Below are 14,830 nucleotides of genomic sequence, written 5' to 3'. Positions count from 1 at the left end.
GCCTGTACCAGCCCTGGTACAGACCATGCAGGTCCTGCCTGCTCCCCTGCATGGCAGAGGTGCCGGGGCCCCTCTCCCTGTGCTTTGTGGGTGCAGCTCAGCTGGAGCTGCATCCCCCTGGCTGGGTGCTGCTGCAGGGTGCAGCGTGGCTGCCCGGTGCTGTGCTCAGAGCCCCCATCAGAGCTGGGCCCCACTGCTGCGTGCGAGTGCAGCATCCGCAGCCCCTGGTGTGCGAGGCCGGATCCTGAGCACAAGCTGGGGTGGGCACAAAGCTGCAGGGACCCAGTGCTGGGGCTGCTGGGTGAGCAGTGCTGGCTCTGTGTGTGTGTGTGTGTGTGTGTGTGTGTGTGTGTGTGTCACTGCTCATCTGCTTCCCTTTCACACCACCTCAGTGAGCACCGTGTGCACCCATCCCACTGCCACCCTCGGGGCTGGGGGGCTGCCTTCCTCTGCCCCCCTTCCCCATTGGGAGAGGTCTGGCTGCTTTCACGTGAGACCGTCCCAAAGAGGGCAGGAGGAGCAATGGTGAGGAGCTCCCCATGTCTGGCCATGAGAGCTCGCAGCCCAAAACCCCCCATGTGCTGTGGGGCATCCTCAGAGCGTGAGCAGCAGCTTGAGGGAGGGGATCCTGCACCTCTGCTCTCCTGAGACCCCACTTGCAGCACTGGGTGCAGTGCTGGAGACCTCAACACAAGGACCTGGAGCTGGTGGAGCAAGTCCAGAGGAGGCCATGAGGATGCTCAGGGGCTGGAGCAGCTCCTGCATGGAGCCAGGCTGAGAACATTGGGGCTGTTCACCCTGGAGAAGAGAAGCTGCGTGGAGACCTCAGAGCAGCTTCCAGTGTCTGAAGGGGGCTACAAGGATGCTGGAGAGGGGCTCTGCTTCAGGGACTGTAGGGATAGGACAAGGGGTGATGGGTTCAGACTGGAACAGGGGAAGTTCAGGTTGGAGATAAGGCAGAAGCTCTTCCCTGGGAGGGTGCTGAGGCGCTGGCACAGGGTGCCCAGAGAAGCTGTGGCTGCCCCATCCCTGGCAGTGTTCAAGGGCAGGTTGGACACAGGGGCTTGGAGCAAGCTGCTCCAGTGGAAGGGGTCCCTGCCCGTGGCAGGGCTTGGAGCTGGAGGAGCTTTCAGGTCCCTTCACCCCAACCCATTCCGTGATCCTATGGTTCTGTAAAGGCACCTTTATGGGGGAAGAGCCGCTGGGGCTGGAGGTGCTGCTGCCGAGCAGGACGCAGCAGCGAGGACGTTGCCCAGGCGGCTTTGCAGAACCCTCCCTCCCGTCTCTGCTGGTGCCTCCCGCTCCCTGCTCTCACCTCCCTGCGGGGCCTTTGTGTTGACTCTCCCCGAGCTGCAGGCACCGGCTGAGCCGGTTCCGCTGCGGCCGGACCCGTCGCTCCCCGCATCCCTCGTGTGCCCGGGCGCTCCCTGGGCGCAGACCGAGGGCTCACCAAGGCGCTGAGAGCCCCATAGAGAACACATTTGCCCATCTCCCGCAGTGCAGGGCCGGGCTGAGCGCGGTGCCCAGGGCTCCGCAGCCTCCCTCCCCTCTGCGGGGCTGACCCCATCCCAACAGCACAGATGGAATCAGCCCCGGAGCTGGAGCGGCCGCAGGAGCTCGGCCGCGGCGGGGGCTGCGGGGCCCTATGTTCATAGGGAAATGAATATCCCTGCTCTTTGGCTGGGAGCGGGCTCACGGCTGCTCCCGAGGATGGAGGGGCTCTGCCTGCGCTGCGTGTGGAGGAGCTTCAGGACCTCAGCTCCCGTTTGGGTTTGCTTTTACTTTCAGGATGTAAACCCTGTATTGAGGAGTCACAGAGGAACCAATCACGGAATCATGGAGCCCCAGCCCGGGTTGGGTTGAAGGGACCTTAAAGCTCCTCCAGCTCCAACCCCTGCCACGGGCAGGGACCCCTTCCACTGGAGCAGCTTGCTCCAAGCACCCCATCACCGCATGTGCCCACCCGTCCCTGGTCTGTGGCCATGTCCCACCACTGCCCCCAGCACAAGCTCTGCCCAAGATGTGGCTGCAAAGCCGGAGCTGGGAAACCCACACGGGTTTTCCCTCGGCCCCTTCCCTGCAGCAGACGGGGGTGAGGGATTGGAGCCACATCCCTGGGGATGCCCTGCAGTGGGGGGGGGGGGGGGGCGGCAGCACTGGGGTTTTGGGGGGTGCTGCGCCCCCAAGACCCTGCCCGCTGCAGGGTCAGAGCTGCCCCAGTGCTGTGGGGCTGCCCAAATCCCCCTGGGGCAAGGAGGGAGGTTGGGGAATCACCGGCACAGGAGCCGGTGCAGCCGGGTGCCCACAGGAGCCTTGGATGTGTGAGTGCGCCCCGTGTGCCCCCCACAGCAGAACCAGCGCTGGGAGAGCCAAGGCTCCGGGTTCCGCCTGGCAGGAAACTCCCGGGGTTTGGGGAGGTTTTGCCATTTGAGCTGGGGCCAGGGCTCCGGGCGCAGGGGGGGCAGAGCCGGGCCCGGGACAGAGCGCACGGGAAAAGGATTTGCGGTGGTTTCCTTCCCTCCTTCCAAACGGGAGCAGCCGGTCAGGGGGGAAGCCCTGCACCCCCATGGGCAGCCACCGTCCCGCTGCTCCTGCCTGCGAGGGCTGCCCCATGTCCTGGGGCTGGCTTTGGCTCCGCTCCCCCTGCTCCCATTCCAACAATAGCGGCCTTCCGGCACGGCCCCGCTCACTTTCCTGTTTGCCCTCAGCCGGTGCCGGTGTTAGGGGCTCCGTCGGCTCTTGGAGACCCCATCCTGGGGCACCCCAGGCGCAGGGACCGGAGCTCCCTGTGCGGGTTCCACAGTGGGTTTGCTGCCCGCAGCCCCCGGGATGTGATCAGACATCGGGGCCCTTCCATTGCCCCTCCCACAGGGAGGCCTGGGAGAGACTGAGATGAGCTCTTAGGCAGAAGCTCTTCCCTGGGAGGGTGCTGAGGCGCTGGCACAGGGTGCCCAGAGAAGCTGTGGCTGCCCCATCCCTGGCAGTGCTCAAGGGCAGGTTGGACACAGGGGCTTGGAGCAAGCTGCTCCAGTGGAAGGGGTCCCTGCCCGTGGCACTGGATGAGCTTTAAGGTCCCTTCAACCCAAACCATTCCGTGATTCCACGGGTTTATGAAAGCAGCCACAGGTGGGCCCCAAGGGGGATTTTTGCTGGACCCTGCATGCACCGAGGTGTGCGGGAGGGGAAGAGCCCCACGCATGGGACAGCACCGGCACGATCATGTGTGTGTGCGCATATGCATGTCTGCATGTGCATGCGTGTACAAGCCATCCCTTGAGCAACCGCATGGCCCCGCAGCAACGCACCTGGAATGGCTGCACCTGCATGTGTGTGCACACATGTGCTGGCTGCACACGCATGTAGGGTACCCCCTGCATCCTGCTTTGCCCTCGCGCACGTGTGTGTGTGTGTGCTCTTGTGCATGCCTGGGGAGCACACGGATGCTCGCTCCCCGCTCCCTCAGCCTGAGACCCAGTGCTCTCACCATGCCTGGCTGTGAAGAGCATGCAGTGAGCGTGCAGTGAGCGTGCAGTGAGCATGCAGTGAGCGTGCAGTGAGTGTGCAGAGAGCGTGCAGTGAGCGTGCAGAGTGTGCAGTGAGCATGCAGTGAGCGTGCAGTGAGCGTGCAGAGAGCGTGCAGTGAGCGTGCAGTGAGCATGCAGAGCGTGCAGTGGGCGTGCAGTGAGCGTGCAGAAAGCACAGCAGCACACAGGGAGCGTGCTCCAGGCGTGCACCAAACATGCAGAGGTCATGCATGGTGCCACGCAGGTGCCATGACGCAGAGCACACGCATTGCACATGCAGTGAGCACACAGCACACACGCAGTGAGTGCTCCAGCGCCGTGTGATGCCGGGGTCCCCCAGGCTGGGCAAGCTCTTGGCCACCCCTCGGTGTCCGTGCCGCCGCGGGCACCCCTGGCTGTCCCCCGGGGGCTGTGGGTGCCGGCGCTGCCGCCCTGTCATTACCGCGGTGACCTACATGGCAGCGTGCGCAATTTGGGAGGCATCCGGATGCTCCGGAGTCACCCGCGGGGGCCAGCGCGCCCCACGGCACCGTCCCTGTCCCTTGTCCATCCCTGACCATGGGAGCCAAAACCCTGCCACCCCCCCCGGCCCCCCCCATCCGTGCTCACTGGGGAGGCCTCAGCAGGAGCCTGGAAAAGCAGGAATTTGGTTGGATTCGGATGGGATCGGGTGCGCGGGGAGGGGGTTTGGTTCCCCCCCCCCCCCCGCAATGTCTCTGTGGGGCTGTGAGTCCTGCGCTGGAACATCCCCAAAGAGGGGGGCAGGAGCAGTTGGGGGGGGGCTGTGACGTGGGGTGCAGTCAGCGCCTGCGACGGCGTCGGGGCCGCAGCCAATGCGCGGCGCGGGCGGTGAAGTCATGGACCGCGGTGCCGCCGCCATTGGCCCCGCGCAGCCCCACGGGCGCGTCTGTGCTCAGCCCCACGGCGTCACGCGAGGTGTGGGGGGGGGACTCGGGATGAACCCGCTATGGGGAGGAGAAGGGGGGTCCTGTCCGGTGCTGGGTGCATCCCGCAGGGCCTGCAGGCACAGAGGGATGTGACCCGGGGTGCTGCTCCCCCCGCCCCCCCCATCCTTGGAGCAGGCCTGGACGTGGGGCTGAGCATGGCCCCACTCGTGCCATGTGTGGGGTGGGGGGGGGTCGAGGCCGCCCCCCCCCGCGCCCTGAGCTTCAGGGGCGTAGAAAGTGAACATGGAACTGCAGTGTCCTTGTCACTGGGTGCACGGGGGGCCCCGAGGGGGGTCACTGGGGACAGTGCGGGGGGTCCAGGGGTGTCCACGTCCCTGTGCTGGGAGGTGGGGGGGGTGGTTGGGGTGCCTGGGGGATGTTATTGCCCCCTGGTGCAGGGGGGGGGGTGAAGGGGGGCCCTGTGTGCAGTGCAGGGGGGGTGATGGGTGCCCCTGTGTGCAGTGCAGGGGGGGTGCCCCTGTCCCTATGTGCAGTGCAGGGGGGGTGCCCGGGGCCCTGTGTGCAGTGCAGAGGGGTGCCCCTGCCCCTATGTGCAGTGCAGGGGGGGTGTCGGGGGGGGTGCCCCTGTCTCTGACCGCAGCACAGGGGGGTGCCGGACCAGGGGGTCAGGAACAGGCTGGTCCCTGGACAGGGGGGAGCCCCAGTGCAGCGCGGGAGGGTGCCCGGTTCAGCACGGGAGGGTTCGGGGGGTGCTCACGTTCCCCCTGAGGGCCCCGGGGGGGGCGGTGTTTGTGTCCCCGGTGGAGCCCGGGGGTGCCGCGGAGCGGAGCGGGCGGCGGTGCGGGCTGGGCTGCGGTACCGGGACCGGCGGGGCCGCGCCGGTGAGCGCCGGGCACCGGGGGCTCGGTGCGGGGCCGCAGCCGCTTGACCGCGCTCCCCCCCCCCCCTCCCCACCCCGGGCTCCCTCCGCCTCCCCCCCCCCCCCCCCCCCGGTTTTTCTCCCACCCCCCCCCTCTTTTCTCCCCGCAACGCCGCCCCCCGCACCCCCCCCCCGCAGCAAGATGGTGCAGAAGAAATCGGAGATCCCGGGTTTCCACCGCTCCTTCAAGGTAAGGGGCTCCCCCCCCCCCCGGGGTGTTCCGGGGGGCCGCATCCTGCTCCTGCAGCGCCGCAGTCCCTGCATGGGGGGGGGGGCGTTGGCGAGACCCCCCCCCCGACCGAGGGAAGCTCCGGTGCTGCCCCAAGCGGGCAGCGGGACCCCCCGGGGGTCCGGTCTGCAGCCACCCCCACCCTTCTGTGCCCAGGGTGGGTGCTGGGTGCTGCCGGCCCCATGGGGTGCGGGGAGGCTGGGGCTGCTCTGCCCCCATTCAGCCCGGTTTGGAAGCGGGGGGGTGCAGGGACCTGTTGTGCGAGGGCCAGGTCCTGGCAGCTCGGGCCTGGGTTGCGGCTGCAGCCGGGAGGGGGGGGGGGGGTGCCGGGGTCCCCCCGACGCCTGTGCCCCGGTCGGGGGGGGTCTGATCCCGCTCCCCGAGCGCTCGCTCCTGTCCCGGCTTTTGGGATCTTTGTTCGGGTTTGGCTCCCGGCGCTCCGAGGGATGCTGGGAGCCCCCCCCCCCCCCGAGCTCGGCTCCTTTGAGCCGAGGCCTCATCCTGCTCTCACGGCTTTAGGCCGGGGTTCGGCTCTGTCCGCACCCCCCCCCCCCTCCGGCTTGTGGGGCTGGGGGCACCTCGGCTGTGGGGACGGAGCCGGTGCTCAGCGGCCGCCCCGCACCTCCCATCCCCCAAACCTTTTGTGTCGTTGCTGCAGGAGCTGCCAGGGCCCTGGGCCCCCCCCTTTTTCCCCTCCCAGCTCCCCCGAACCCCCCCCCCCCGGTGGTCCCGGAGGGCCTCATCCTGCCCGTGCTGCCGGGCCCTGGGGGGCAGTGCTGTGCTCTGTAAATCCAGGCGGTTCTTGGCTGGGGGGGGGATGTTGGCAAACGGCCGGGCGGGAGCGTTCTGCCCCCAGGGTGATGCTCGGGGCGGTGGGGACCCCCCGAGAGCCGCCCCGGCTGTAAACGGGCACTTTGTGGCCGGGGTTGGCTGGGGCTGGCGGCGGGCCCGGGCACCGGGGCACCGGGGCGGGTTTGGGAACGCGGCCGGGAGCTGCCTCCTCCACCCAAACACATTGCGTAACCCTGGGGAGGATGGGGCCCGTCCCGTCCCCCCCCCCCCCCGGGGCTGCTCTGCCCCGTGGTGGGGCGGCGCGGGGGTCCCCGTGTCCCCTGTGGGGTGCTGGGACTGGAATTCCCAAGCCCATCGCCGATCCTGGGAGCAGGGAGGGTTTGGGGTCGGGACTGATGCTGCTGGTCCCGGCTGTCTCGCAGCCTGATGGGCACAGCGCTCACTGGAGCGGGGCTGAGCGGGCTCCAGCCCACTGTGACCTTGCAGGGAGCGGGGAGGACAGAGCCCATCCTGCCCCTGTGGCTTTTCTTCTCCCCCCCCTCGCTGTAGTTCAGGTCTGGGCGGAGAAATGGGGCTGGGTTGGTGCGGGCGGCCCCGATCCCCCTCCTCATCCCCGATCCCCCTCCTCATCCCCCGGTGTGCGGGCAGGACCACGCAGCGCTGTCCCCATCAGGAGATGTGGTCAGACCTTTCCTCCTCCTCCGGCTCTGCCGCGTGCCTCCAGCAGCACCATGACCTGGTGGCGCCCAGCACCCCACACCGATGGGGCGGGCGGGCAGGGTGTGTGCCAGGCTCCATGGGCTCAGCACTGGTGGCGCTGGATCCAGCGGCTCTGCCATCTCACTGCTGTTCTTGCCCCCCCAATGCCCAGGGACAAAACCCCTTTGACCTGGAGTTCGACCAATCCAACCACCTGGAGCCTGTCTTCAACTTCGAGTGCCCGCCCCGTCCCGGTGAGCTCCGGGTGCCCTCCCGGCATCTTCTTGGCTCTTTCAGCTCCCTCGAGGGTTTTGGGGTGCCGCAGGGGTGGCCGTGCTGGGGCAGCCATGGGCGGCCGGGGGTGACTCACAGCGGTGGCTTTGCTCCGGCCCAGACATGCCTTCGAGTCAACCCATCGATATCCCTGACGCCAAGAAAAGGAACAAGAAGAAGAAGCGCTGCAGAGCAACCGACAGCTTCTCCGGCAGGTTCGAAGGTGAGCGGGGAAGGGCTGGAGCCCTCCTGGTACCCCCCGGTGCTGCTGTGGGGCCGGGAGCTCAGGCAGCCTCTCCCCTGCCAGATGTTTACCAGCTGCAGGAGGAGGTGCTGGGAGAAGGGGCCCATGCCAGAGTCCAGTCCTGTGTGAACCTCATCACCAACAAGGAGTACGCGGTGAAGGTAAAGCCCTGCTGCTGGGGGCAGCGTGCCCGGCTCCCTCCCACCCCCTGCCTCAGTTTCCCTTCCCAGCCTCCACATCTGGCTCCTGCAGCCACCCGGCGCTGGTGCAGGAGTGGCGAGGATGGGGCCGGGCTGGTGGCACCTCGGTCACCCCCTTGGCCACGCTCCTCTCTGTGAGGCAGGGCAGGCAGGAGGTGATATTGATGCCCGTGGCCCATGTGGGGACTCGGGGCAAGCAAGGGTGCGTGGTGCTGGTGGGGAGGCCACCTCCGTGTCCCTGCGAGCTTGTGGGGGCTGCAGGAGTGACCCAGCTGCGTTTGGGGTCAGGGGATGCTGGGCCCAGGGCCCTGCACCCCCCAGGCTCCCAGCCACGGTGCGAGGAGCTGGGATGGGCTCTGTGCCAAAACGCAGCCGAATCCAAAGGGATTGTGGCTTTGCCCGTGGCCCTGGGGAGCCTTTGGGTGCCCCCGTGGGGAAACTGAGGCAGCAGGGAGGGCTGCACGGCAGCTCTGGGGCTGGTGGCAGCACCCGGCTTTTCCTCTGTGAGGCTGTGTGTGGGGACCCCCTGCCCACCCCATGGCACCCCCATGGTGCAGGGCCCTTCTCCAGCCCCATGGCTCAGCGCCGGGCCAGCGTCACATGGACCTCGGCTTGGCTGTGGCCCGGGAGGGAGCGGCTTGGCAGCGCCGCCGGGAGCAGGGAACAGCCTGTTCTGCTGCCTTAACCCCTTCTGCTGCCTCAGCCGGCCCCAGCGCCGGCTCCATGGGTGCCATGAGGGGGTTGCCGGGCTCATTGGGTGCCATGCAGTGGGTGCCAGGCCCAGCAGCGGTGCTGCTCCCTGAGCATCCCCCTGTTTGCCTTTCAGATCATAGAGAAACGCCTGGGACACATCCGCAGCAGGGTCTTCAGGGAGGTGGAGATGCTGTATCAGTGCCAGGGACACAGGTACCGTGGGGCTGGGCTGGGCTAGAGACACCCGTGGGCTCCCTCCCCTTGGCCTCGGGAGCATCTCAGGGGGACATGAAGTGGTTTTGCCATGACAACGGGGGGCTGAGGCAGCCAAACTGGAGCTGAGCCCAGCCCAGCACGGCCCCGGTCTCGCTGCGCAGGGCGAGCGAGCCAGGAGGGTCTGTGAGCAATTAGGGCTGGGTGCTGAGAGCCCCTCTCCCCCCTTGGAATGCAGCCGGGGCCCCAACCAGTGTGGTTTCAATCACTGGCAGCCCGGTTTTGTTGTCCCACGTCCTCACCCTATGGGGCTGTGGCGGGTTTTGGGGGGCTGCTGGGCTGATGCCATTCATCCCTGCAGGAACGTCCTGGAGCTCATCGAGTTCTTTGAGGAAGAGGAGAGGTTTTACCTGGTGTTTGAGAAGATGAGAGGAGGTGAGCGTGGTGCTGGGGTTGGGGTTGGGGTTAGCAACAGGACCCCCCCTCCGAGCCCCTGCTCTGTTCTCACCTGGCCGCAGGCTCCATCCTGACCCACATCCACCGGCGACGCCACTTCAACGAGCTGGAGGCCAGCGTGGTGGTGCGGGACATCGCCAGCGCCCTGCACTTTTTGCACAACAAAGGTGAGCTGTGCCCCCCCCTTCCATCATCCCCGCATCCTCCTGCCCAGGGGCTGCTGCTGGCCCTGGGCTCACAGGGTCAGGCCCAGCCGCATCACGAGGCGCTTGGTGCGGAGCCTGTTCCTCCGGTTCAGCTGGGACTCGGGGCCAGCAGCGATCCCTGCCCTTTGCCACGATGCAGGCAGTGATTTGGGGTGGGGAGGGAGGGTTCCCTGTGCCACCCCCAGACCTTTCAGCGTGGAGGGGGGTGGATTTTTGCCTTCATCCTCTCTTTTTTTTTGTTTCCCCTGCAGGAATTGCACACAGGGATCTAAAACCGGAAAATATTCTGTGTGAGAGCCTGGACCACGTGAGTGGGGAGCGGGTGGTGGGTCCCTGGGCGGGGGGGAGATGTGGTGCGTCCCCATGGGGCATCGCATGGGGGTGTAATGCCTCCAGGCATTAACAGGCAGCTCATTAGGGGGTGACACAAGGCTGTGGACCCCCGGGGTCACCACTTCTCCTTCCCCGCCCCAAGGTCTCCCCAGTGAAGATCTGTGACTTTGACCTGGGAAGTGGCATCAAACTCAACGGCGACTGCTCCCCCATCTCCACCCCGGAGCTGCTCACCCCGGTAAGCACATGGGAGGGGGGGGGGCTTGGCAGTGGTCCCGGTGCGTCCCCCACGGGTACCCCCATAGGTACCCCCAGGCTTTGGGCACGGGGCTCATTCATCCCCCCCATCCCATCCCATTGCTCCGGGGGCTGACGCTGCGTGTCCCGGCCCCCCCTCCCCGCGGTGCCGAGCTGCGGTTGCATAATGCAGGGGTGGGGGGGGCCGGGGGGGGGCTGGCGCAGAGCCCGGGCTGCTGCGAGCCCTTAGCAACAGCCACGGCCCCGCGGCTGCGCCGAGGCTGCTGCAGGGAGAAGTGGGTCAGGAGAGGGGCTGGGGCTGCCGCTGTGATTGCCGGGTACGTGGGGGGCCAGGGGGCTCCCCCACACACACTGTGGGGTGCTGCTCGCTTGCAATGCGGGGTGGGTAGCCCAAAGCTTGTGGGGTGACCCCTCCATTGCACAGCTCTGTCCACACTCTGCAGCGGGGGCACTGAGCCCCCACTGAGTCCATCCATCCCATCCTCCCCCCTCCCCGCTGCAGAACTCCCCGCTCTCCTTATCTGCAGCAGCAGGGATGCCCCCATGCAGGGTGTTGCCCCGCACCCCGGTGTTTTCGGGGTGTTCATGTGCCAGGGCGCACAGCGGCAGTGGGGGCCAAAACACCCTGCCCCCCCCTCCTCCATTCCTCCTCCTTTACCCTCCTCCTGCATCCCAGAGGTGCCCCGGGTTCCCCCGTTCTCAGCAAGGGCTGGGGCGCAGCACCCTGGTCCCTGCAGGGTTAAGCCTGGCGCTGGGTGCTGCTGAGCCTTGGGTTTGTTGGTTTGTGTTTGTGTTTTGTCTCTCGTGGTGGCATCAGCTGCTGGGGCCTCTCTCGCTCGGTGACAGCCCCCGATTATCTGCTGGCTGCAGCTTGCTTCTCCCCTGGTCACGAGGCCCCGTGTGGGCTGCGTGTGGGTCATGCGTGCTGGAAAGCCCCAGAGTCCCTGGAGCGATATGGGAACAGGGCTTGCATCAGGGTTAACTCCTCCCGCCCCGGATCCCTGCCTGCTCGCCAGGCTTGGGAACAGGCAGAGCAGGCTCATCCCTGCTGCTTCACAGCCGCTCCCAGGCCATGGGAACGGGACGGGAGGGACGCTGCCCCACTGAGCCGGTTGGGTGGTGCTGGGAGCTGTGGGTCGGGCTTCCCTGGTGCTGCCCGAGGGGATGCCCAGGAGGAGGGAGCTGGGCTCTGCTCCCAAGGAACAAGGGATGGGACAAGAGGAAACGGCCTCAAGCTGCACCAGGGCAGGTTTAGATGGAGCTGAGGAACAATTCCTGCCCCAGAGGTGCTCAGGCATTGGAACAGGCTGCCCAGGGCAGGGCTGCAGGCACCGTCCCTGCAAGTGTTCACACAGCGTGGAGACGAGGCCTCAGTGCCATGGGTCAGGGGTGGCCTTGGCGGTGCTGGGACCGGTTGGATTTGATGGGCTTAAAGGGCTTTTCCATAACAGCAGATTCTGTGATTTAGGCTTTTTTTGGGGTGGCAGCCTCACTATTTGGTGACCCCCAATGGGGGCAGGTCTGCGGTGCTGGGGAGCCCATCAGTGGTGACGTGCCCTGCACCCTGGGTTTGCACCCTCATTTCAGGGGGTGCAGCCCCATAGCTCTGGTGGGATCCCCCCCAGTCCCCCATCCTTTGGGACCCCCGTGCTGGGGCTCACTCCCACCTCTCCCCCAGTGTGGCTCTGCCGAATACATGGCCCCAGAAGTGGTGGAAGCCTTCAACGAGGAGGCGTCCATCTACGACAAGCGCTGCGACTTGTGGAGCCTGGGGGTCATCCTGTACATCATGCTGAGCGGGTACCCCCCCTTCGTGGGTCACTGCGGCTCCGACTGCGGCTGGGACCGGGGCGAGGCGTGCCACACGTGCCAGGTACACGGAGCACCACGGCAGTGCCGGAACTCACCCGTGCTTTGGCTGCGCCGCTCCCAGCTCAGCCCCTCGTCCTTCTCCCCTCTCCCCCCAGAACATGCTCTTCGAAAGCATCCAGGAGGGGAAGTACGAGTTTCCCGACAAGGACTGGGCGCACATCTCCTTCGGAGCCAAAGATCTCATTTCCAAGCTGTTGGTGAGAGATGCCAAGAAGCGGCTCAGCGCAGCCCAGGTCCTGGAGCACCCCTGGGTGCAGGGGGTGAGTGCTGCTGCCCCCCAATCTCTGCTCCCCAAAGCTGGAGTGGGGTTCACCCTCCTATGGGGTGCCTGGCTCTGACCGGCTGCGTTTCGTTGCAGTGCGCCCCGGATAACACCCTGCCGACCCCCATCATCCTGCAGAGGTGAGCATCCCGCAGGGTGGCCCTGGGATGGGGGGGACACATCCCAGCCCCCCAAATCCTGCTCCCCTCTCCTCAGTTGCTGCTTTTGGGGGGGGGCTCTCTTGTAGCTCCGGGTAGCGGTTGCAGTGTGTGATTGGGGTTTAAGCCATGTTGGTGGTGCCTGACCGGCCTGGCATGGCATGAGTGCAGAGAGGGACACCCCAACATTTGCCCCCCATTCCTCCCCCCCTGAGCCCCTGCCTCCCCACAGGAACAGCAGTGCCAAAGAGCTCACCTCCTTTGCTGCCGAGGCCATGGCCGTCAACCGCCAGCTGACGCGGCGCGATGAGGATGAGGAGGATGAGGCGGAGGAGGAAGCACGACCCATCATCATCAAAGCTACCTCACGGGCCATGCAGCTCTCCCCCCCCTCCGAGTCCAAGCTGGCCAAGCGGCGGCAGAAGAGCAGCCTGGCCAAGGCAGTGGCCACCGGGCAGCACCTCGTGGCCCCACTGGTCCTGGTGGCCGACCAAGCCTGAGCTGTGCCCCACACTCCTGCTGTCCCCGTGTCGTCCCCTTCCTCCCCCTTTGTTCTTTCTCTCCCCCCCCACCCCAAGCCCCACCGTTTCTGGCTGGTGACAAGATCAGGACTCGTCCCTATGGCTGGTTTCCAAGGTTGTGCTGATCTTGTAGGTCGGGGGTGGGAGGCTTTGTTCAAGATGTTTTTCTTCTGTTAAGGTATTAAATCGAGCATGAGGTTGCTTCACCCAGGGCACGCTCAAGGACATCTGACAGACACACGGACTTTTGTTTCCCGACTCTTGGCTTCTCCGCTGACATTTCCCCCCCCTCCCCATCCCGACGCCAAAGGACTCTTTGTACCCGCGGCTGCTTTGACGATCTCAGCTCGTTTCATACTGTGAACACAAGACCCTCGCTCCTGCTTTCAGCAGCGGCAGTTGTGTGTGAGCCTCCTCCCTCCCCTCGGAGCTGCAGGGCTGCCCCCCACGTCAGGACCCCCATCCTGGGTGCTGGGAGCGCTGTGCTCCGGGGGGATGTGATGGGTGTTGTGCAGGGAATTGCTTGGGCCGGAGGGGGGGATTGGTGCCAGCGAGGGAGCAGCTCCGCATCCCATCGAGCCCCGCTCTCTGCTCAGCAACCTGCTTCCAGAATAAGCTATTCACCCCCTTGTCCTTCCTTCTCCCCTTTAGTTGTTGTTGGTTTTAAACTGCTAAGCTGTGCTTCTCTACAGGGCACAGGGAATTGTCTTCCTTTGCTCCCGTGCTCTGGATGGTGGCTCCTGGGGGTAAGGTCAGAGCCAGGGGGATGCACGAGCATTGGGCCGTGCTCTTGTGCCGGGTTGGGTGTTGTGTCCCTGGTTTTGGAAGGGCTGTTTGCCAGTGGATGTGCTCTTAGGGAGGTGCAGAGGGAATGAGGTCTGCATTTGGGGCTGGAGCAGCCCCAAAATACCCCTCTGGGCATAGCAGATGCTCCATGGAAAGCAAAGGACACCCTTTAAAGAGCTTCGGGCTGGCCCTGAGGTTGCCGTTGCAGGAGGGGCTGGGGGTGCTGAGCACCCCAAAGTGCTGTGCCGAGGGGTGAGCGGCTGAGCTGGCGGCAGCACCCATAGGCTACAGTGTAGGGTGCAGCCAGGGGGAGCTTGGGATGTGGGGCTGGAGGGTTTGGGGTCGGCAGCAGCACCAGGGCAGTGCAGGGTGTGATGGGCGGCCAGGGAGAGCTGAGCATGCTGATGCGTGTCCATGTTCATGTGTGTCCACGTTCATGTGTGTCCACGTGTCCATGTCCGTGTGTGTCCACATGTCTGCATGCGTGGCGCTGCCTTTTGCTCAGAGCTTTGGGGAAGGAGGGAAGGCAGCGTTTGGGATGCTGCACCAGGACAAGGCCCTTGGTTGGTTGCTGCTGCGTGGGGCTGGATCAGGTGCTCGGAGCCCAGCTGGCTCCAGCTCCTCCAGGCACCCCCTGCACCAACCCTGCTCCCCAACACAGCTCATGCCACCTTCCCCGTGTCTCCCACCACAAGGGAGGGTGTCCCCTTTGTTGGGAACCTCCTTTCCCTTCCCATCCATCCACTGCTTTGAGCTTTATACCTTGAAAAAGCAGCCTCAGTCCCTTGTGTGCACAGGTGGAGGCTTTGGGAGCTTGCTTTGGGGTCTTCAGCTGAGGGCAGTCGCTGTCTCCCGAGGGGGAAAGTTCTCCTTTTGATTTTAAAACTGCTGACAGCAATACTATGCAATATCTGTTGGTTTTTGTTTCAGGGAGGTGTGCGTGCGTTACCGTGGGAGATGATGATCTGGGGTCTTGATGGAGTTTGGGGCAGGGACTTCTCTTCTCGCCCTTCCACCGAGTGGCATCTGTGGGTCAGGGAGGGTGGTTTTTCCCCTCTCCATTCCCCCCAAAACTGCCTCACACGTGCAGTCTCCTCTCTTCCCCCCCAGTCCCACTGTGCGGGGTGGTGGTGAGGGGACATCCCCTCAGGCACCGGGATGCCCTGGAGAGGCCTCCTTTAAAGCAAGACAAAACAAAATCCATCTTGATTGTACATTACTTTTTTAGAGCTTATTTTGTTTTATCAGTTGTAGATAATTCCTCGTTGTCTTATATTAAGAAAT

The 14,830-nt window shown here is 65.5% G+C and overlaps 2 protein-coding genes across 2 annotated transcripts in view; one reads left to right on the top strand and one right to left on the bottom strand.

Moving 5' to 3' along the window:
* The window catches only part of SF3A2 (splicing factor 3a subunit 2), a 160,226-nt gene extending 154,823 nt beyond the window's left edge, over window positions 1-5,403 (bottom strand). Inside the window, exon 1 of the mRNA XM_057424515.1 lies at window positions 5,391-5,403. The gene's annotated coding sequence lies outside the window, so the exon portion shown is untranslated. The remainder of the gene's footprint in view (window positions 1-5,390) is intronic.
* Window positions 5,404-5,411: 8 nt separating this feature from the next.
* On the top strand, window positions 5,412-13,149 carry MKNK2 (MAPK interacting serine/threonine kinase 2). The gene is made up of 13 exons (XM_057424507.1): window positions 5,412-5,541; window positions 7,244-7,325; window positions 7,466-7,567; window positions 7,652-7,749; window positions 8,615-8,694; window positions 9,056-9,129; window positions 9,213-9,317; window positions 9,608-9,663; window positions 9,832-9,927; window positions 11,626-11,820; window positions 11,915-12,079; window positions 12,178-12,221; window positions 12,472-13,149. The coding sequence occupies exons 1-13, from the start codon at window positions 5,494-5,496 to the stop codon at window positions 12,737-12,739; spliced, it is 1,413 nt and encodes a 470-aa protein (XP_057280490.1). The 5' UTR covers window positions 5,412-5,493; the 3' UTR covers window positions 12,740-13,149.
* Window positions 13,150-14,830: the final 1,681 nt, after the last annotated feature.

The sequence above is a fragment of the Pezoporus wallicus genome, unplaced genomic scaffold (assembly GCF_028554395.1).
Source record: "Pezoporus wallicus isolate ANWC-B61680 ecotype Strahan unplaced genomic scaffold, APGP_CSIRO_Pwel_v1 contig_8376, whole genome shotgun sequence".
Taxonomy (NCBI): Eukaryota; Metazoa; Chordata; class Aves; order Psittaciformes; family Psittacidae; genus Pezoporus; species Pezoporus wallicus.
This window is presented reverse-complemented; position numbering and strand designations above follow the sequence as displayed.

Bases quoted from the DNA above. Each gene is read 5' to 3' on its own strand.
- MKNK2 (XM_057424507.1), top strand. From the start codon at position 5,494: ATGGTGCAGAAGAAATCGGAGATCCCGGGTTTCCACCGCTCCTTCAAG. The intron at 9,928-11,625 runs GTAAGCACATGG...CCTCTCCCCCAG, and splicing joins CCCCGGAGCTGCTCACCCCG to TGTGGCTCTGCCGAATACAT. The intron at 11,821-11,914 runs GTACACGGAGCA...CTCTCCCCCCAG, and splicing joins AGGCGTGCCACACGTGCCAG to AACATGCTCTTCGAAAGCAT.